Here is a 22,840-nt window from a genome sequence, read left to right as displayed (position 1 = left end):
TTAAAAACCCCCAAAACATCCAGACACTGATTTTAAGCCTTAGAAAACACCATGATAAACATTCAGTGAGTTAAAGAAGAGAAGTTCTTTTCATGTGGACCTGTGAGCAAGTCTAGAGCCACTCTTTATGTCTTTGTAGTTTGCAAGAAAGCTTTTATTTTTTGCATTACAATTTGTTACAATTACATGTTTCAGATCATCAAACAGATTTTCATATTCGATAAAAAATCTGTTCAAACCTATCTGGTCCTGTGTGAAAAAGCAATTGCCCCTTAATCCTAATAACTGGTTGTGCTACAATTGGCAGCTAAAACTGCAATCAAGCATTTGTGATATCTGCCAGTGAGTCTTTCACATCACTGTGGAGGAATTTTGGCTCATTCCTCTTTGCAGAATTGTTTTAATTCAGACACACTGGAGGGTTTTCAAGCATGAACGGCCTGTTTAAGGTCATGCCAAAGCATCTCAATCGGATTTAAGCCCAAACTCGGACCTTCTGGCATGTTTTTCCTGCTGCATAAGTGAAGCACGGTTGAGCTGCAGGACACAAAGTGATGGATGCACGTTCTCCTTCAGGATTTTCTGGTAGAGAGAAGAATTCATTCAGGGGCTGCTTGTCATCAATCACGACAAGCAGCCCCTGACCATCACACTACCACCACCATGTTCCACTGTTGCTGATGATCTTTTGCTGTGTTAGTTTTACGGCAGATGTAATTATTATTCAACACAGCCTGATCTGTCTTAGGCAGCTTACTTGTCATTTCTTTAAGTAGTCTTCAGGAATAGTTCTCCAGGCTTCATGAAGGACATTCAAAGCTTTTCTTTGGATGTTTCTGCCTTTTGTTCTGTTCTCCATCAACATGATCAAACACTGCTTCAATAATTTTGAGCTCTGCAAATGATTGGGAGGCCAATCCATGACTCATAGTGTTCCACTCTGTGTTTTTCTATCCAAGTTTGATTTTACTCCACTGGCAGTGCGTTTGGGATCATTTTCATGCTAAATGAATTAAGCTGCTTATCGGGCCGTTCCAATTTTAGTCACTAGAGGGCAGCACAATCTCATGTAGGTCCGGTCTCACTCTTATTGAAAGTACAGCTAAGTTTCATTTTTTTAATCTTATTTTTAACATGCAATTCAAGGCAAAGAAAGGATTCTTTTTCATGTTTTCAAACTGTTTATTTTTCTAAATAAAAGACATATTTACAAAATATATAATGCATTTATTTATTTAACAATTTCCACACTTACATTTTTGAGTTTCACCATAAATATAAACGCAGAAAAGCATGATATAGAAGGCTTTTTGTGTTTTACTGTGTTTAACGCCACATGTACAGGCTATTGCGTGTATCTGTGTTTGCCTACAGCAGGTCCTGCTCCACCCAGATGGTTTTCTTCTGCTCGTCCAGTATTCGGTCTTTGATCACCCTGATGAGGTCCTCCGTCCCTGCCCAGGCCTCCGGCTCCAGGGTGGCATACAGACATGGGATGCCCTCCAGCTCCTTCTCTTTTGCGCGACACAGCTTCACAAAGTCTTCCTCTGACTCCACGCGCAGAGGCAACTTCCTGTGTGGAGAGGAAACAGGAAGGAAGCAGCGATGAGGTGGTGAGTGTGGTTTAGAACCCAGTGTTTCTGATGAGATCCTGTCGACAGTCTGCAACAGCGGTCTGCATGCTTTTTCTCAGAAAGATAAGGCTGACGGTAATGGGTTCATGAGCTGGACTGCTATTTAAAGACACAATCCACCATAACACACGTCAAACATCTGGCTTCATTTAAAATCACGTAACGGACAGTTGAGGGGATCACGCACACAGATATTTTGAGTAAGGATCTAGATCTTGGTACCTTTCTGGGCAGGACACACACAAAAAGAAAGGTAATTGCAGCCAGCTACGATTAAAAGTTCAAAAGCAACAACAACATTAAACTGACATCCTCGGCTCAACGCCAACTCTTATCTGGTGTCATATCAAAATATCAGGGACTGGTTTTTTTTTTTTTCTTGTTCTTGGAAAAAAAGAATTGCGGTTTGCAGCTGTGTGGTTTGAGTCACAGGGTAAACATGCAAGATTAAACAAGCTTTGCTAGGTCTACCTTAATTTCTTGACATTTTTGTCACAGATCTTGACGTAGATGATGATTGGGTAGATTTCTCTCCGCAGAAGGTCCTTGACGCAGCTCAGCTCAGCCTCCAGCAGGCAGTGTTTGCCCTGGTGACGGGTGGAAAAAAACAGCCTTTACAGACAAATACAGATCTACTACGTACATACATGAACAAGGAAGTCTCATTAAAAGATTTTAAAGTTAACTGCTTTCGCATATATATCTATTCATTCTGTTGAGGAGTTAGGTGAGGACTTGGTCTTACAACCTGATTTCTCTGCACTACGAATAAATTAAATGAGGTCGGCCTTGAAGGCTTAACATCTTGACACCGCTGTGTTTCGGCCTTTAACTGCAAGACGCTGTCAGCTGAGGTAGGCCTACCACAGGCTCATCAGACCTAAATGTGTGTCTTGTGGTTAGCCTTTAGATAACGTCTATTTTTTAATTAGCCACAGCCGGTGACAGCTCATTCAGAGGGCACTAGCTTCCTACAGGCCTGCGTTCTGACTCACACTTCCCTCAGAAGCATTGTGATTGAGAAGCCTGCACCCCATTTCCACTGGACACACTTTTTCCATTTTAGCTCCCCTGCTTCGAGTATCACAGGTGTTTCCGTGCTTGGCATATGAAGCACAGGTGGAGACAAACTAGCACTACTTGGACCTCGGGACTACAGCTAGTCAGTCAGCATATTCACCTGGGAAATTGGGGGGGGGATTTTACTACAGCAGCATTTGTTTTATCAGGCAGAAAAACCAAAACATACTGTTGAACCTCCACCTCTTTTTCTCAAACCAACATATGAGGGATTAAATGTGCAGTTCAATTTCTTTACATTGGTGGAAGGGGGGGGGGGGGGGGATCACTTAACTGACCCACTTTATTTCAAAAGGTATGAATAGGACTGACAAACAACGATGTCATTTTTAGAGCAGTTGACTTTCTTTGACTTTTTTTTTTTTAAGGAGAAGAAAAAAGACCGAGACTTGCACTGAACAACTACGCTTTACATCTTTAATGTTTCCTTATTTTGCATATTTATTTATTGTGTGTCTGTGTTTTAATATTGCGTGCACCGTGTCTGGATGTAGAAACTGGATTTACCAGCTTTTAACTGTTTTTTACAGCAGATGATACAGATTAAAGAACACATTTTATTATCAAGCCATCAGACGCCTCTACAGCAACACCCAACTGCTGCTTACAGTTCTCAGTTTCCTCATGTGCAACATGCTGCATATTGCACCCCCGCCCCCCCCATCCCATGTACATTTATTTATTCATTACTTTTTTAACCTTATTTATTACTACAGTAAAACTTTACTGTTTAAACAAGCTTTCTGTTGACCAATGCTTTTTACATTTTTATATTTTTAATTTACATTTAAACTCTATATTGTGTATATCGTGCATTTTGCTATTTATCGTACTGTTTATTTTAATCTCTGCTTTGTGACTACCTGTCTATGAAAAGCGCTTAATAAATAAACTTTACTTACTTACTAACTTACTTCTTTTATCTTAATTTCTTGTTTTTCATCTCATCAAACACATTTCAGTGTTTGTCGTAAATCACACATGACAAATAAAAGTAAAACTGAACTGTAATATTGGTTTGTTTTTTATATGTTTTTAAATAATCATGCTGTATAGAATAAAAGATATGTAATACCATATTGTAGGATCTTTGGTTACCATTATACTATTATTTTAGTTCCCCCCTGTAATTTCTATGAACAGTTTATTACTGTAAAATGCTGCGACTCTCATGTTCTCAATTTATTTTCTTTTTTTTAAGTTTTCATATTATGACAGTATATCAGTGTTATCCTAAGAAAGCCATAGGTACACTTGGACTGGTTGCCAGTTTGTCACAGGGCTAACACAGAGAGCCAGACGACAGTCATTCATGCCTTTAGCCAGTTTAGAAACTCAAGTACCCAGCATGCAAAGTCCATACAGCTCCAACCAGCCGGGCCTTTCTTATTTTGCGTTAACAGTGCTAACCACTGCACCACTAAACACAAAATAACTGAAATAACAAGCAAAATATTCATAAATGGATTATTTAACCCTTTAAACAATAACCTGTCACCGGTGACGGTTAGCATTTTTAGCAAGGTTGGGCAACTCCAAGCCTTGAGGGTCAGAGTCCTGCAGGATTTAGACCTCACTCTGGGTCAAGACACCTGAATCAAATGATTAGTTCATTACCAGGCCTCTGGAGAACTTCAAGACATGTTCAGGAGGTAATTTAGCCATTTAAATCAGCTGTGTTGGATCATGGACACATCTAAAACCTACAGGACACTGGCCCTTGAGGTCTGGAGTTGCCCACCCCTGGTTTAAAGGATAAATTAGTTTAGGGTTTAAAGGGTTAAACTTAACTTTTGAATTCCTGTAAATATGTGCGCTTACTAAAAGAAACAATATTTCAAAAAAATCTATATCTTGCTGTTAATATATTCATCAGGATTTCCACTGTAATCACATAGCATTACTATAGCATGTTTACTACATTTTTACAGCTATTTCTTAAAGGGTGAGAAGTAGGGGTAAGTTATATGATTGGGGTTAGGATGATAGCACATTTAAGGCTTGTTTGTTTCAGTTTCATCACACACAGTGTACACTTTAGTGTAAAGTTAACAAATAAAGCCTTATAGTTTCTATGTGTGCGATAATTAGGCCTGTGAATATGACAGGTTTATCACTGGTTACATTTGTTGTATGTCTTTTAGTGTCAGGTTGTCTCGATCATTATTAACTTTACAAATCTGAATAATTACATTAGAATAACATTCCCACAACAACGGGGGTCATGTCAGTCTTCCACACTCCCCTTTGACTAAAGTGGTCCCTTAACGTTTATAAAGGAGTAAACACATTAGGAGACGTTGCATTTTCACACACACACAATATAAACTCACTTTTGCAGCGACAGCCTCTATGTTTTCTCTGGTGATGCATTCAAAAGTGGCTTGTTTCTCTTTGTAGTGAATGAAGGGCTCCACGTTCTGTTTTAGATGAAACTCCTCCTTGGTCAAGCTGTCTGCTCAGCAGGATGCAAAGGAAACAGGACAAAAAAAGAAAAGATGTCAAGTCTGTTTCTTGTCTTGTCAAATTGTGGCTCTAAGGGCAGAGAGATGAAACTGTTCATTTGTTAACAGTCACCACAGCACATTTAGCACAAGGAACAGAAACCTTTGTGGTTTTTGCCGTGGGGAATGTCGACGTAATTGAGACTTCAAGCAGTCTCTTGAGTTCGCCAGATGTTCAACATTTTTTACACCGGCAACTTGTCGCGCCCCTGGTCCACTGGGACCGGTCGGTTTGTCATGTGACCGGAGTGTTAATTCTCTAAAAATCTGACGGGGCCGGCAACGTTTTCACATTACAGTGGGTCAGCTGAAGTGTCGCAACTAAACTATCTGTGTCATCTCTGTGCATTGTCATTCTAACTATCATCTGGGTCATCTTAAATCCTGCCTCTGCTGTCTCTTTGGCTATACTCCTTAACATTTACACACAGCACAATACCTGACCTACATCTGAGTAGTTGCTTCCTCTTCTCTCAACGACTTGTCTATAGTTTATATACTTCTTATCTCAATGAGGTATAAAGATTCCTCATTGTGAGCCTTCATACACTGACCTGGTTTGCAGATATTAAAGTCCATGGCTCCCCCCATGTTAAGTATTTTCTGGATAATGGTTTTGGCGAGAGCAGCGGGCGTGAATAGGACCGGTCTTCTTCTCTGGGTCCGCTGGAGGGTGACGGGACTGTAGGGAATCAGGCTCAAGCTCCTGCTCAGCTCACCATCTCCGTCAGCGGCATCTGTTTGCACCAACAGCCACAGCGTGCAACGAGAGGTATAGCACAATTATGACTCAGTTTGAGAACAGAAAGTGAAGAGCTGCCAAAAATAATTTTAGCAAACGAATATCTAGTCTGAATTTGAGCAACAGAGTGAAAAGAGAAAAAGCAGCCAGCAAAAGAAGGGCTCAGTGCAGATAAAAGAAACTAAGCACTGCATTGTACACCTTCAGTACTCTTTTTAAAAATTAACATGAATCTTGTGCAGCAACATTTCCAGTCACAGCCCCGCCCCCATGTTCTATTAAAGCCTTTCATTCATGCTCTCACCTAAACAGTTAATTCCACGTTATCATATTTTTATAGTGTTACTGTTATAGCAGTTTTAGTTTCATGGCCTTTTCACACCTCGCTATGTAATTTAAATGTTTAAATTGCTGCTTTGGCTCACACATGTTATGCAGAGCACACAGTTCAAGCACTTTCCAGTCTTACACTTGAGCACAACTTCCAACCGTTTCCACCGCACACCCGTCTGTGTTTACATCAAGTGACATTTCACACACTTTCATCTTACTCTTCCAATGACTCCTTCAGCTCCTGTCAGGGCTTCTTATACAACTGACACTTCACACGCTCTGAGCTTTTTGACAACAAAAACCATCAAAACAACTTTCCACAACTTTTGCTTTTTTAGACGCGATTTACTTCAGTTGCTCTCTGTGCTCACGGTGTCTTCAATCCTCAACTCCTTTCAGCTTTTTTTCTTCCTTTTTTTCGCGCTTCAGCTTCACCAGAATTGCTTGCATGGAAAATGGCACCTATGCACCCTTTAGCAGCTCTTTACCACTGCTGCTTTCACTTTCTGCGCTTTTGACAGCCACTTCAAATGCTTCAGCTGTGAATTTTCCGTAGTTAGCACATGTGCACCGTCTTTGTTTTGTCTCTCCCCCCCAACCGACCGACTGCAACGCTTTGTGCTCACCTTCGGGTCGAAGCACCTCAAAGCCTTGCCTGGGTAGTGTTGTGCTGCCTGAGTTGATGATCCTCACACGCTCATTGCTGTTCATTCGCTTGTACTTGATGTCCACCCTGCTCACAAACTGCAAATCAAAGCAGATATAGAAAAAAAGGCCTGAGTTACTGAGACGTGGAGGCAGTTGCGCATCGGTTTTATGGAAAACGAAGAGTTTATTAGGACCAATCTTGATTCATTGTCTTAAGTTTCCGCACCGCCGAACAACTCTCGACATCGCGACAACTGGAGGTTTTGTTTGAACTTTATTACCTGCAGTATTTGAGTGAGGAAGATGCTTGCTCTAGACAAGCGCGGGCTGGCTCTGGGATCAGGAGAGTGGCTGGTTTCTTCTGGTTGTAAATTATTCTAGGCAGAAATGAAAAGCATACATGAATGTTGTGATCCAAACTGTAACAAACACGCTTTTGTGAGCACAACATAGCAGAATAACGCCCTGAAATAACTACTTACTCAACCAACCTGACATCAATGTAAACTGATGCTGACCCAAGCTTAAGCAGAAAGCTTAGTTCTAGCGTGTTATCAAAGAGCACTCTAGAGTGTTTTCTTTTTGATTGCAGATGCATGGGCATGTATACGGCTTGTTTATCATGCAATGCAGGTACCTGAAAGGGTATCTCATGGATGAACTGCAAAATAAATCCAATCTGGAATGCAATCTGGAAACCCATCGCCTAGTCTCAGATTATTTGGAAATGCATAGAAATTTTTTTTCGAGGGGAGGGTTGCAACTATCATGCAGGCGTGGTTGCATGCAAACTGCTTGCAATCAATATTGGAAAGAAATATCCAAAATATACAGAGATGGCCAGGATAAGAACTATTAAATGGTAAATTTTTTATTGAGAAATAGTTGGATATTAATCATTTCTGGGAAAACTGCCTTTGTTGTTCCGGTTGTGCACATCAAACCACCTCCCCCGCCAATCCAATGACCTAGGAAGGATTTTCCCCCACATTACGCGTTAGTTTGCGAACCCTTAATTTGCAACCCAGACTATCAGACTTATTTACGCATCTTTGCTTTAGTCAAATACCCGTATTCAAATTTTCAATGCACTTTTTTAAACTAAGTGAGAGAGCGAGAGGAAAAAGAAAGAGGCTGAGGTTTCTCACCCTGTTGTTCCGTTGAATTTCATTCTCTTCTTTCCCCCCTCGATACACTAACTTCTGAATCTTTACCAGGAGCAGCTGCTGGGCTCTATTCACACACGTAAACACACAAAAACACACACACACATGCACACTGAATGCTTGTCAAGATTCTCCCTCCGTGTACGAACTCGTCCTCCCTCGGGCTTCTTTTTATTATGCTCTGAGGTTACAACAGGCTGTTTCTGCAGATGTTTCAGGTTAATGCTTCTTTGGTGTAATGTGTAATCTTTCAGGAGATCAGTGGTAATCAGCTGCTACTGCATTTTGAAAATCTGAGCTAAAACTCACTCACAAACTTCAGTTTAAAAAACAAAAGCATACAAAGTCTGTACCGTGAGTAACTGGGTATAGTGCCTCGCTCAGCCAGGTCAGAGCCGCTGTAGGGGTCCACACGGGCGCACTGCCACTCACAGCGGCCCTGGTGCCTGGTGTCCAGCACGTGCACCACCTCATCGCAGCGCACGGACAAAGAGCAGCTGTCCGACTGTCCGGAGATGTTGAGGTTGACACGTATGTAGAATGAGTCGCCGGATGCTAAAGTGCCATCTGCTAGATTGCTCTGGAGACGGCGATAAGCTGCAGGGCGAGCATATATTTGAGTTCATGTATGCTGTGGAGTCACATTAAACAAATGTTCCAATATAAACATCACTTACAGTCGTGGCTGGCTCGATAGTGCAGGGTGATGGGCCCAGAGCAGTGCTGCAGAGTCCAGTGGGCTTCTTCCTGAGTGCTCGTCTCCAATGAAATGCTCTGGTTTTCCCCACGTATGCACCCTTCAAGCTGGACAGCCAATCACAGCAGAAACAAAGATTACCGATTAGTCCCTTCTAAAAACTGTCACAGGAAAAGGAACAGAAATAGAACAAATAAAACAAGCAGGTGTCTAAAATTATGAATTCGGCGTGTTCCTCGTTCCTCTCTAAATGTCCATCCACGTTCCCAGTTCTCTAAAGAGCTTTTCTTTTTGCACATCCAGCTGTTTTAACTGAGGTCGTCTTACTGCCACCATGAATCTTTTCACAATTAAAACATTCAGGAGGTAGATGACATACAAACATGAGGTGGTGGCCCTCTCGTAGCCCCGCCTTCTCTGCGTTGGACCCAGACTGGACATACGAGATGAAGATCCCGCTGTCGTTGCCACCGATCAGCCTGATGTCCTTCAGCAGGTTGTCGCCTTGCAGTGACAGCTCCTGCACCGGCTTCAGGGACCCGCTGAGTCTGGAGAAGGAGGAAAGAGACGGGCGGAACGGCCTGCACGAGCACGCAAAGACACAAAGCAGAAGGTGTTTGTAAGTCAGCATCACTTTTCGCTTTTATTCCTGTGTGCGTTTCTGCACCAGCGGACATGCTGTACCTCTCCAAAGAGAGTTTCCTGAAGATGTTGTTGACCTGCTCCAGGTCATAAGTGTCCATTCCTTCAGACTGATGGGAAGAGGAAGATGAGTGCACAGAGGGAGGACCACGCTCATCCTCTGAGGAAAGAATAGAAATAGATGGATCATTTTTTTTCCTTCAAAAAGAAAAACCAGGTCAACTGAAGGTAAACATAGTATCTCAGATCACAAATAGCAGATGTTTAAAAAGTGCATTACCAAGCTCCATTTCCATGTTGTCACTGTCAAAGTCAGAGATGCTAAAACAGACAAAACAAATCAGACTGAAGGGAAGGCAAACCAGCAGAAATTCTTCAAACTTTACTGCCATGAAGTTCAATCGGTCGTCTCCGTGACGTTTATTCAGTACCTGCGGGGGTAGAAGTCGTGCTCCTTCTCCCTCTCTCGACGGTAAAGGGACGCTTTCTCAGGGGGTTCAGGAAGAGTGGACAGGATGCTGTCGTTACGGCAACGCAGCTGAAAGGGAGAAGTCGCCATTATACGCTGGACAAGCCATTTACGTCAACACTGCATTAGATTCTGGATAGACCAGGATTTCTACAAAGAGCAGCCAGGATGATTATTTTTTACCAAAATCAGAGCGGCGCAATTTCACTGGTATTAAAAGTAAGCAAAAACAACTGAGTCGCACCATTTGCCTGTTGCTGGGTGAATCCACCGGGCTGAACATGAGCTGGGAGGTGGACGAAGAGCAGGTGAGCGGGGGAGCCGACGAGGGCAGATATGTGGGGGAAATAGGGATGCTGGGTGAGGGAGGGAGAGAGCTGCTGTTGCCATAATTCGGCACGTTGATCTCCAGAAAGTTGCCTCCGTTGGTAGGAGCCGAAGCTGGAAGGTGGAGATAAACTTTGATAAAGCTGCACAAAAGGATTGGTCACATGTTGCTGTAGGAAATGCGGCGGTAGGTAGTGTTACCTGCAGGGTGACTGTTCTCTGAGTTGATTGGAAAGTCTTTCAGTAAAGAGACTGGAGACTTTACTCTATTCTAAAAGACAAAACACAGTCATTTTGATCAGTTTGTCATGTGTAGCAGAGCCATTTGATAAATCTCTGCTCTGTGCATTAGAAGGTATTGAGTTTGGTCTTTGCTTCACATGATCTATAAGGTTAAGGAGAGAATAACTGACCCCCGCTTTGAGGTTGAGTCTGCGTCTGAGTCGGGGCTCCTCGGAGAAGAACTTGTCGTCAGGCGACTCGTCGCTGGAGCATTCAGACTGTCCCTGTGCCAGTTTACTATCATCTCCCTGAGAAATGATGGACGGAGGTAAATCCCTTGGTAGACTCTGCAAAAACAGTGAAACTGTTAAAGGGGAGGAATGTTTGGCGAAAACTTGAGCATTTTTTAAATCGATATGTGAAGAAAAGAAACAATATCCCTTCGCACTACTGTGTCTGACCTGGTCTAGGTTGATGTCTTTGGACATTCGTCGCAGGCGAGACTCCAGAGTGACCAGCTTAGCGTCTTTGCGTACAATCTCCAGGTGGAGTTCATCGCTCCTCTCCTCCAGCTCTCTGATCTGCTTGCGATACTTGTCCTTGTCGATGAGACACTGGGAGAACTGGTGCTGGGCCTCGTCTCTGGCTCGAAACGCCTGCAAGCAGCAGAGGAGTTAACACAGAAGTATGAATGATTTTGTATGTATGAAATCATGTGTGTTGTGTGTGTTTTCACCTGGTCTCTCTCCTTCTCCACCTCGTCTAGCTGTACAGCGATGGTGTCTATGCGGTTGCGATACATCTCGCAATCCTTCTGCAGTGTGGAGCACTTCAGCTCCAGGTCCTCCTTTTCTTCCAGGTACTGCATACATGGACACGCACACACACACACGCACACAGACCAAAACTAACGGTTATTTATAGTTAGACAAAAACAGGTAGAGAAATACAGGAAGAGAAACAGCGGGAGAGAAATAAAGAGCCACCAGATTATGCAGAAAGAGGCCTGAGACGGGGCTTTCTTCAAAGGTCTCATGGGGCACTGGTTTAGGTTTTTAGGGTGTGTTACTGCAAAGCCTGTTTGTTCAGTGTGCCTCTCTGCACCACACTGCTACATATTCACACATTTAAACACAGATGGAAACAAGCTGCCAGACAGAAATATGACTGCTAAACTCCCATTTAGCCCACTTACAGCATACAGCCATACATTCTTATGTGTGTGTGTGTGGTTGTAACCTTATCTCGTAGTTCCTCTGCCTGTCTGATTTCTTCATGCAGGTTGTAGAGGCGGTTGACCAGATCCTGTCTGTCTTCTAGTGCTTCCTGTCTGTCATGCTCCAAAATGTCAAGGATGGCCTTGTCTGACTCAGGTAAAGGGCCGGGCTGGGTAAGAAACACACACACACATTAACACTGTTAGATATGAAATCATATGACTGGCTGCTACACTGCAGTTGTCAACCTTTCCTTTTTATGCTTATCAGCAAGGAAATAGTGAGTCAACCAATAAGTGTGAGTTTATTGATAGAACACCTCATCACATTTAGACCTTCTTCAGAGTAATTTATAGAGCAAAGTTAAGAAAAATAAAATGATGCATCTATTGTCCGTTCCCTTATTTCATGGCACACTCACTGAACACTTCAATGGGTACAGCTTTTCAGCTGTTTATTAACACAAAACAAGTCAGTGCGTGTAGACACGGTCAAGACGATCTGCTGAAGCTCAAACTGAGCATCAGAATGAGGACGAAAGGTGATTTAAGGGAGTTTAAAAGGTGGCGTTGTTGTTGGTGCCAGTCGGGCAGATCAGTATTTCAGAAACTGCTGATCTACTGGGATTTACCCACATAATCATCTATATAGTTTAAAGAGAATGTCCTGAAAAAGACATAACATCCAATGAGCTGCAGTTCTCTGGGTAGAAATGCCTGATTGGGAGTCTGTTCTTGGTTCTTTAGAGGTTTGTATTCTAACTTTAGTTCCTGTTTGGTTTTCCATGATGTTTTCAGCTCAGAATTTCTTTTCTTTTATATTTTGTAACTATAGTTATTGTTTACCATTAACCCCTTTCCCATCATTATATTACATCCATTGTCTTTTGATTCCTGTTTTATTTTTGCTAGCCTCCTGTCCCGTGTATGTGTACTTAGTTTTGAGTCCAATGTCTTGTTTTCCCAGATTAGGAAGAGTGAGGAAGGCACCAGTAACTCAAAAACCACTCATTACAGCCAAGTTATGCAGAAGAGCATCTCTGAATGTAGAATTATGTAACCTTGGCGCAGATTGGCTACAGCAGCAGAAGACCACATTGGATCTGGTCTCTCATGTCAACTAACAACAGGAAACTGAAGCTGGAATTCATATTTGCTCACCAAAAGGGGAAACAGACAACTGAAGAAACATGCTTGGTCTCAATTTCTGGTGCGACATTCAGATTACAACATGAAAGCATGGATCCATCCTTCTTCGCCTCAGCAGGTTAGGCTGCTGTTGGTGGTGTAATGGTGCAGGGATGGTGCTTTCTTGGACATGACAATGACTTTGTTGTACTCAGATGGTCTCTAATAGAACGCTTTGAGGTGTTGTTGAAACGGGAGATTCACATCATGGATGTGCAGCTGGCAAAACTGCAGCAACTGTGTGATGCTATCATGTCAATATGGACCAAAATCTCAGAGGAATATTTCCAGCATTTTGTTGAATCTATGCCACGGAGAATTAAAGCAGTTCTAAAGACAAAAAGAGGCCCAATCTGGTACTAACAAGGTGTACCCAATGAAGTGGCCAGTGAGCGTGTCTACTGTTAAAGATGGTGGATGTTCATATTAAACATGACCAAATACTCTTAGCTCTCTATGATGTCAATGAGAGCAGATTTTCCCAATATGGTCATCTGAGGCAAACAGGTTTGTCGGTGAGCACAGAAGCCACACCCACTTGTTTTCAAAGCCTTCTGTTTATGAGAGGCAGGCAAGAAAAAAGTTGGCTTAAAGGTAGATAAGCCTTTTTACTTGTTTTAACAAATCAGCCTTAAATCGTCTTCAGACTGTGCAGAATGCTGCAGCACGTCTCTTAACAGGCACCAAGAGAAGATCGCATATCACTCCAGTCTTGGCCTCCCTTCACTGGTTGCCTGTAAATTTTAGGTTTCAGTTTAAAATTTTAGTTCTAACCTTTAGGGCCCTGCATGGTCAGGCTCCTCAATATTTATCTGACCTGCTGAAATCACATACATCTTCTCGGGCTTTAAGGTCATTAGATCAGAGACTGTTGGTGGTACCACGCACTCGTTTTAAAACTCGTGGTGATCGGGCCTTTCAGACTGTGGCACCACGGTTGTGGAATTCTCTCCCACTGTCTCTTCGCTGCACGGACTCCATTGATTGTTTTAAGAAACAGCTGAAGACATTTTTATTTAGAAAAGCATTTGATTAATTTCTTCTTATGCTGTTTTTATAGTTTTATTGTTTTACATTGTTTTATTTACTGTTATATTGTTTTATATTCCCATTTTCTGTGTTGTAAAGCACTTTGTGATTTTTATCTGTGAAAAGCGCTATATAAATAAATTTTACTTACTTACTTACTTACTAAAAATGCAGAGCAGTTAAAAGTTCCCACAGCAAATAAACACACATAGACCGATGATATAAGATTATTTTTTATCTGTGAATCATGCAAATAGAAAACTATGCAATTGGAACTGAAAAATGAATGAATAATAGGTTCTATTATTAGTTAGTCCAACCCGGCTCAGTAGCTCAGTCCTTTGGTGTCGATGGTTTTTGTACCTTACACTTTTGTTTTGCACTTACAGCAGCAGACAAACAGCAGTTGGGCTGCAAACTCAGTGTTGCATTTAGCTGCTAAGATATTTTTACACACATGCGGAGATAAGCATTTGACAGCTCACGCTAACAGCTTGTTGTGCTGCTCTGAAGTGGTGAAAATGTATTTATTACAGTCGGTTTAAGTTATGATAGCAGAGCAGGCAATGTCAGTGCTTTATTACATAATGCTCAAGTACCTGTATGATGGACTGTAGCTCCTGCAGTTTGATCTTGAGCATCTCGTTCTCTCTTTCCAGCTCAAAGATCTGCTCTCTCTTTGGCCGATTCTCGATGTCGTTCTTCAGCTTCAGACTCTGTCTCCTCTCCATCTTACACTCTTCCTCCACCTTGTTCAGCTTGTGCTTCAGTTGGTCAATCTATAACGCAGACAAGACAGTGATCAGCACCAAGCTAGAGGAACGCTCTTACTGTTTTGTTTTTTTTTTCATTGATTATCATTAATACACAGAGTGATGATGGCGTTTATCTGCATGTGCTTTAATACGTCAGGCAGTACCTCCAGCTGCAAGTCTCGGCTTCTCATCACAGCCATGTTCTTCTCCTCACTCAGCGTGGCGTACCTCATGGCCAGCTTGTAGTTTTCATCCTTTACTCTCAGGAGCTCATCACTGTAGGTGTTTCTCTCCTCTCTCAGCTTATTGTACCCTAAGCGGCAACCAAAAATGTGAAAATGTAGCTTTACTAGATCCTTCTTCTTTATTCGCTTTGCTGTTGGGCAGCAGTTGTTTCATTGGTGGAAATAAGGAATATGGCTTCCCTTTATGTGTAAAGATTAACATCATTTTATGTTTTGCAGCACATTACATGACATCCAAAAACAAGCTCAACGCTGATATATTAAAAAAATGATAAAAGTCGCAAAGCTAATTATATGAGCATGTGAAAGCCTAAAGAGTGTACTTGCACTATTTTTAGTATTTATTTGTTTGTGCTTGGTGTTCCAGCTGCAGTGTTTAACTGCATGGGGCATAAAGACCACAGCGTCCTAGTTTCACTGGTAGTCTTTGAGAGACAACAGAGTTTATCCATATCGAACCTGAATGTGGTGCACCAGGCGGGGCAAACCAAGCCTGTGTGGTGGGTTGCAGTTTCAGCAAATCGTGGTAAGCTTTTGGTTTAGATTTTAGGTTTAACCATTTGAGACAATAGTCATCTGTCTTTACTGTCTGCAGCGAGTAGGTGTGTGTGTGTGTGTGTGTTTTAAGCATCCAAGACATCAGCAGCAGTGGTTGGAAGCATTATCTTTTCGGTAAATGCATCCCAGTAAACATATTAATGATATACTGTAAGTTATTCGCTTTGTGAGAATGGCAAACAACACCTTAGTGCAGCCACGCAACTGCATTGTCAGTCTTATTAATACAAATTCAGCGTAGAGACACAGATGGTGGGAAGCTAGTAAACTGCGGTCAGGAAATATATCAAACAAAAACAAAAACTTTACTCTGCTGGAAGGCCTGAAGCTCCTGATTGGCCAGCTTTAACTTCCTTTTTTCATCTTCCAGAGTGACGAACTTCTTGTTGAGCTCAGCGTGCTGCAGGGTCTTGACTTTGGACTGCTGCTGCAGCTTCGTGACTTCATTCATCAGAAACTGCGTCAGACCCTCATGACCCTCTTCCACTGCAGGAGAGCAGAGGAGGAAAAAAAAAACAAAGTATATTATACACCTCTGACTTTATAACAGGATTGCAAAGTAAGCTGATTTGGATCAATTCAGCTCTTACACTGCATAACTGAAGTGACTGCTTTTGCCTGAACAGAGCTATAAAGCAGCTACAGAACGACCAGTTCACAAAGTTTCCTCCCATAACTGGAGTTATGAACTGGAGCTATCTACTCCATTTGAGTCAAATACTCCTGGGCAACTTTGGATTCAGCATCTTGCAGAAGGAGCAGGCAATCGATCCACCAACCAACCTTCAACTCACACATGTCACGCTTCACTTCAGAAATTTTCTACACTTCACTGTCCATCAAAGCCTGTATGAGTCTTTGTAGTACACGGAAGATGTGTGTTCATGCATGTATGTGCTGGATGCAAAGATTTTTGCCTCACCGACAATGGTGGAGAAGCGTCGTGTGGGTTCCTTCCCCGTGACCAGCTTGTACAGGTCAGGGTAGTAAAATTCCAGACTCTCCAGGAAGGCCACGTACCCCCGCTCGCCTTTAGTGTGGAGGATGTCAAGTAGACGGCCTGAGAGAGGAAGGGTTAACATGTGAGAGGTCAAAGAAAAAGAAAGCAAAATAGGAGTTCTGCCTTTAATAATTAACAAATGTGGAAATACGCCTTTCTACCCACTTGTGCGGTTTGTTTTTGTGGCAAGCACTAGTGAGTTGAGAATCTCATCCTCATCCAGTTCATCCAGGACTTTGCACTGACGAAGGTAGGGCGTGAGCTTTGACGGGGTGATCGTAGTACACAGGTTGTAGCGTTGGCTCTCCACCTTCTCCCACAATGCCTCCACATCATCAGATGTCCCATTTTCCATTTCTTACACCCTTAAAAAGTAGCAGAACCCACAGGGGGGGGTTAGCTGTGCAGCATGTTGTCTGTTTTTACATGTCTCGTACTGGAAATTAACTTATGCGAGTTAGCTGAGGACATCGCAGATCTGTGAATGCTCCCTGAACAGTTATCAGGCACAAAATGGTGAATGAAAAAGGAGAAGGAACTGAGAGGACATATTTGTTAGGTTATGAGAAACCACATTTGAAATATGATAGCTTAGTTTACTTTCAGACATCAGCAAGACTAAGAAAGATGCACCAAATTAAAAGATATACACATTTATATGATCCCGAAAGAAGTTTCTACTTTGGTAAAAACAGAATAACACAGTGTTTTTAAATATATAAAAGTTGATTTTGTTTGTGAGCCACAATAATTTCTGTTTATGAATTTCATGCTACTTATTTCTGTCATATGGATGGAATCTCTTTCCTTCTTTGGTCTGATGGGTTGCCATCAGATAAAATCTGGGGATGCATATTAATGGTTCTGGGAAGCTGATTGAACTTTTAGCCTCCTAGTTTTTCCGTTAGTACCCCCACCAACTATTACCAGAAAGTTGACATTTGTGGTTTTCAATAAAATTTCCGAACAGACCACCAAGTGACACATAATACACACATCTCATACAGAGGGAAGTGTATCAATTTTAGCCACCAGCTACGTGCAAAAACTAGCTGCATGTTTGGCATCAATTAGCAGATGTTAGCATGCTAACATGCTAAGCTAAATGCTAAATTAAAAGAAAGGGCATTAAAAGAAACCTTTAGTGCATATAGTGCATATAGTTACTGCTGTCTCATAGAGAAATGTCTAAATTATTACATTTCTGTATTTAAATATGAAAACACTCATTTACCAAGTTTTCATCTAAGTGGTCAAGGACAGAGCACCTGTGGCTGCCCAACAGAACCAGAAGCTATGCCAGGTAGGATGTATATACTGATACTGCTGTAATTACATGAAGCCACTACTTTTTTTAAAGCAGATTTTTTTTGTTGTTTTTATTGCTGAACCATTTCACTGCCACCATTGTTTCCATACAGAGAGAAACCACCATTTTAGGCCTTGATTATCTTATGGCCTTCATAAACAATGGTAAAAAAAAAAAAAGGAAGCACAATAAGAATTATATGCTTCTGTGTTGCTACATTGTAAGCAGCTTAAGTCATTCTCTAGCTCCTCCGTCGTTCTCCGAGAGCCATGAGGTGAAAGAACTTACGTCTGGTAAATCCCTTGTCCTACCCAAAACTGCATATACTGACATCACTCGAGAAAACACATCATTATTGACTCATTTTCCTATCTGAGACTTCCAACTGATCTCATATTTATTGTATTACCTCCAAGGTGTAAAATCTTTTTTTATATTTATCTTTATAGCTGATATGGTCCTGAAATATGATAACCGATGCATCTAAAAGAGCCGCTTCATGCCTTACTAAGTATAACAGAACTTTGGTCCCACACACTCTTGACATAGACTTTAATTGGCTGACATCTTTCCATTTGCCTCTCCACTCTTTTAATTTTTACTTTTCCAGAGACAAATTGGTGCTCTCTTGATCTTCCTCTTACTCCCACTTGGTTTCCTCTCTCCATCTTATACAGGCATGCACACTGTCCATGCACTGCTGGCATTTGCATGCTCTTTGGGTAGTGGGTGTTATCCTACAAGCCCGCTTTGTGACTTGAAGCCAACAGTTAGGCAAATCATGGTTATCTGATGCCGCAGCACATGTAAACACACACAATCACGCATACTTTTGCATACTCTAACTGCATGTGTAAAAACTGGAGCTTGTGCTTTTGTCCTGCTTAGAAATGACACATGCTGGTTATAATGCCAGAGCAGCATCTGATGTACCCAGTTTAATCTTTATTGTAAATGTGAAAGTAAATTAAAAGTGAGATTAAGCTCCTCTCAACAGCTTTACCTCTATTATTTTGTAACTGCCTTCAGATATTTGTGCAGACAGTGAACAAAATCAATGACAAGCTTCTCCGCAGTTCGATACAAGCACAAACATCACACCCTCTCAACTCTTAAGCTATTATTTGTATCTACAGCATGCATACCCTGCCACAGTCACTGCAGATGATAAAACCACAAACACTCAGACCAACACACACAGACACACACACCCCTGCAGTTGTGCACATGCACAAATACACAGTGCATGCAGGCACATTATAAACACACACAAACACACATGCACGCACAGACCCCTTCAGTAACCACACACATGTTTCCTCTTCTCTCTTTTCTTAATTTGGACTTGATTACCGAGAAAGCTCATCCTTGCTTCCTCCTTTTCAAACCAGATGTGAGTAGCTGCTCCCTTCCTCTCTTCTCTGTTCGTCTTCACAGACAGCCACTCTTGTTTATAGTACTGCGGTCAGAGGAGTTGATTGTCCATTTTAAAGCAGTGCGCAGACGTGTGCATCTGTGTGTGTGTGTGTGTGTGTGTGTGTGTGTGTGTGTGTGTGTGTGTGTGTGTGTGTGTGTGTGTGTGTGTGTGTGTGTGTGTGTGTGTGTGTGTGTGTCTAACCCTCCCTTCCTTTTTGTTAATGTCTCTATACTTAGAAAACTCAGTTTGACTTTTTGCAGGTGAAGAAAGAAATGCACTCACACACACACCCACCCAAAGAAAAAAAATTTGAATTTCCTTTTTGGAGAAGTCACACTACATGTTTTCGCCTCAGTATTTCCACTCAGTGGAACACGATAAATAAAGAAACCTCCATTTCAAGTGCTTCTTTAACGTTGCTCTACATCAGGACCTGTGCACCCAAGTGAAAGACTTACTTTATATGGTTTTCAAACGGGATTTCAGTTGCTTTGAGCGTCAGTGTTTCACCTCAAATACAACGGCATCAAACTCATTCTGAAACCATTTTCATTTTTGTGCATCTGTAATGGAAAGCAGTAAAGTGTCCTTAAAATGGTGATCCTTTGTCTGCAGTGCACTGACTATTTAGAAAGCTTTTCTTTCAGGGCCGGGTGTGAACCGGTTTGGAAACACACCAAACTGCTGTGAAACCAGGTTGTATCATGGGAATCAGTTTGCTCGAGACCACTCTCTGACAATCAGCGAATATGCAGTCATTCTGAGACTTACATGACACTAGTTTCTGCGGGTCCATCTAAGATCAGAGCATATAATGGAAGCTGAGATTAATTTTCAAATCAACAAGAAAAAGTCAGTGGCAGGGGGGGTGTTCACTGTAAATCCCAGAGAACATAAATCTCTGTATAAATCCCTGCAAAATCAGAGTGCTGAAAGAATTTAATTAGGAAGATGCAAACGGTAAAGACGCACAGATATTCCTCTCTAAATAAAATAATACAAATAATTCAAATTTTGATCTAATATACAGCTTAACAGTGTTGCAACTCACAATGTGTGACATAGGATGACAGTGCCATTGATCCGCACATGCAATTTGTACTATTTTCTGCTTTATTCTGTTGCGGATAAATGTTTTGCATTGAGTTTTCAAATACAGTCCATCCAGGTGCACGAGATCAGGTCATATGATCCTACGTGGGGGGTGTCAAGGCTTACTGTCAGAGTGTTGGCCTCATACAGGCGGGTCAGCTAGCTGATAGGCAGATTATGATTGGTTCAGGTGCACAAACCATCACAAAGACTCCATTGTCTGGCCGAATAGCTGAAGCTATAAGAATTTGATATCTGGGTTCCCTCTGTGGAGATCGGTGAAAGAACACAGCAGACAAAGGCGGACGTCGAGCATCTCTAAAAGATTAATATGCACTGCTTTCGTAGTTTAGCAGAACAAATAAATAAGCAAAAAAATACTTTGCATCTCACTTTTAATTTAACTGAAAAGAATGAACAGTTGAGCCCAGAGATGACAGGCAATAGGCATAGCTTCCCATGCCTGTTAGACCAGCTTTCACAACAAGTTAATATTACTCCTTTTTCTGCTTACAGCATTTGAAAAGGGAGTGCATGCTGTTGATGGGGTGGTGTCCCTTTTTGTGCACTTTTTAAAATTAGATCGTCCCATTTCCTGACAAATATTACTCAACACTTTCAGCAAACATGATAAGGTTTTTGGTTTTTTACAAGCCGACGCCAATAACATCTCGGTGCGCTGTCCGTGACATGTGTGTGTCCTTGCGTCTCCCTCACTCTCACTGGATGTCATTGTTTCTCCACCTGCTGCTGGAATCCCAAACATTTGGATATTGCCAGATAAAGAGCAGACCATGACAGGATTGCAGATATTATATTACACATCTAATAGCCTATAAATTTTCTAATGTAAGAGCCAGAAAAACAGGTGAACGGAGTCATAAATGCAGATGACAGATTTGCCATCATCTTTTATCGAGTGTCGTTTCTTCTGAGAGAATACCTGCCTTGTTTTCAGAAGGGTGGTGCGGTCTATATTTTAATCATAGCTGTAATCTAGATGACACACAGCACGGTTTAGAAAGTCTGTCATCGCTGCGGTGATATGAGGTGTAAAGCCTGTGTGACTCCTCGCTTTTTCCACTCCAAAAAAGTGCGGCACGTTTACAAGGCTGTTGGTGAACCTTTTCCCTCAATAATAAATATGAAAAGTTTTGACATATTTATGAGGGAAAGGGAGGGGAGACGGGCAATTCTATACCGGCCATTTTTTTTGCTTACCTGAGATGCGGCGGATGTGAATTTCAAAGAGTCGCAGAGACGGTAAAGTTGGCCTCTAGCTGCGGTGTGGAGCCTGATTCTGTTGTTTTTCTTGCCTTGTTAAAATCTAAACACCGGTTTATCCACCATGGATCCTAAAAGCTCAGGTTGTCTCCATTTATCCGAAAGAATGAGAAGTTTCTTTTTAAAAAAGAGAGCGGAGAGCGCATGGGAGCTGCGGCCCCGACTCACTGCCTCAGATAGAGATAGAGAAACAGAGAGAGAGAGAAAGAGAGAGAGAGAGAGAGACAGAGAGAGGAGGCGGGCGATGTGAGCTCGGATGGAAATAACAAGCTCTGCGCACGGAGGTGAGGAAGAGCGCAACCCCGCAGCAGCCGCCGTGACCTGCAAGTGTTTGCGCTGTGGCTGTGATCAGATACGGCATCACTGCCCTGCCATAAACCCGTCCACTCTAACAGGGACCTGTGAGTTTACAGTGTATTATATGAGGATTGTTATGCTTCTTGTCTAACAATCTGACGTAAACTCAGCTGGGTGATATCAACTTAACGGCAGCTTCTTTTCCCCCCTTTTATTTCACTTCATTATCTTCGTCTGATGCTGTGCTTCAGAAAGAGAAACACTTAAATGCATTCCCGAGGATCAAGCTTCACCGATCATAACGTGAAAACACCCTTTGGCCATAGGCACCCGATAGGTATTTGTATTTTTATGGCTTTATATGGCCTACATATTGTTACATTGATGATGGCAACATTTCAGCACCCTGACACTGCATAAACTATTTATCTGTTGCTTTAGTCCATAAGAGCCGATGTGCCATTCGTCTAGATTTCACATACAAGTGAAGTTTCAGCCACAACTGGCTAAAAAAAAAAACCTGGTCTTTACACGCGAGCAAAATGCGTATTAATAGTGCGCAATTTTGTAATGTCTTTCACGTCTAAATAGGGGAAGAAGACGTTGTGGTGGGATTATGTAACTATCATTAACATAGAGAAGGAGCTGTATTCTCTTCACTGGAGAAAGAGCACACGACTAGGGGCTAATTTGCATTAAAGCAAATAGAAGTGTTACTTTGACCGATTCAGAAACAGTTAAAAAAAACAACAACTGTGTGTTGCAGACAGACTCATAGAAAGAATTCAACACAATGAGCGATCAAAACTAAAGAAAATAAACACAATTTATTTTACATAAGTTATAGTAGTAAATGAAGAGTAGTCAGGAGATTGGTCCAGGTGACATGGAGATAAGGAGAGGATGGAGTGTGAGGATGCGTGAAGAATGAAGCTGATGAGCCGTACTGTGAAGCTGTGGGAAAGAGTCGTTAAAGCTATAGGTTA

General features: G+C 41.9%; 1 protein-coding gene across 1 annotated transcript; it reads right to left on the bottom strand.

Moving 5' to 3' along the window:
• Positions 1–1,142: 1,142 nt before the first annotated feature.
• Positions 1,143–21,709, bottom strand: card11 (caspase recruitment domain family, member 11). The gene is made up of 25 exons (XM_080905590.1): positions 21,495–21,709; positions 16,621–16,820; positions 16,378–16,515; positions 15,765–15,941; positions 14,817–14,965; positions 14,497–14,676; positions 11,704–11,850; positions 11,201–11,326; positions 10,926–11,120; positions 10,656–10,811; positions 10,444–10,513; positions 10,160–10,356; positions 9,878–9,984; positions 9,727–9,767; positions 9,489–9,606; positions 9,184–9,385; positions 8,785–8,911; positions 8,461–8,704; positions 8,090–8,174; positions 7,223–7,318; positions 6,920–7,037; positions 5,773–5,955; positions 5,048–5,169; positions 2,106–2,221; positions 1,143–1,573 (listed from the first exon to the last, which is right to left on the bottom strand). The coding sequence occupies exons 2-25, from the start codon at positions 16,808–16,810 to the stop codon at positions 1,369–1,371; spliced, it is 3,489 nt and encodes a 1,162-aa protein (XP_080761716.1). The 5' UTR covers positions 16,811–16,820; positions 21,495–21,709; the 3' UTR covers positions 1,143–1,368.
• Between the last annotated feature and the right edge of the window lie 1,131 nt (positions 21,710–22,840).

Source organism: Rhamphochromis sp. 'chilingali', assembly GCF_963969265.1.
Source record: "Rhamphochromis sp. 'chilingali' genome assembly, chromosome: 15".
In the NCBI taxonomy this organism is placed as follows: Eukaryota; Metazoa; Chordata; class Actinopteri; order Cichliformes; family Cichlidae; genus Rhamphochromis; species Rhamphochromis sp. 'chilingali'.
This window is presented reverse-complemented; position numbering and strand designations above follow the sequence as displayed.

Excerpts from the sequence above, each read along its gene's own strand:
- card11 (XM_080905590.1), bottom strand. The coding sequence starts at position 16,810 with ATGGAAAATGGGACATCTGATGATGTGGAGGCATTGTGGGAGAAGGTG. Across the intron at positions 9,768-9,877 it reads CACGACTTCTACCCCCGCAG|CATCTCTGACTTTGACAGTG; the intron begins GTACTGAATAAA and ends TGTCTGTTTTAG. Across the intron at positions 8,175-8,460 it reads ACTATACCCAGTTACTCACG|AGCCCAGCAGCTGCTCCTGG; the intron begins GTACAGACTTTG and ends GTGTGTGAATAG.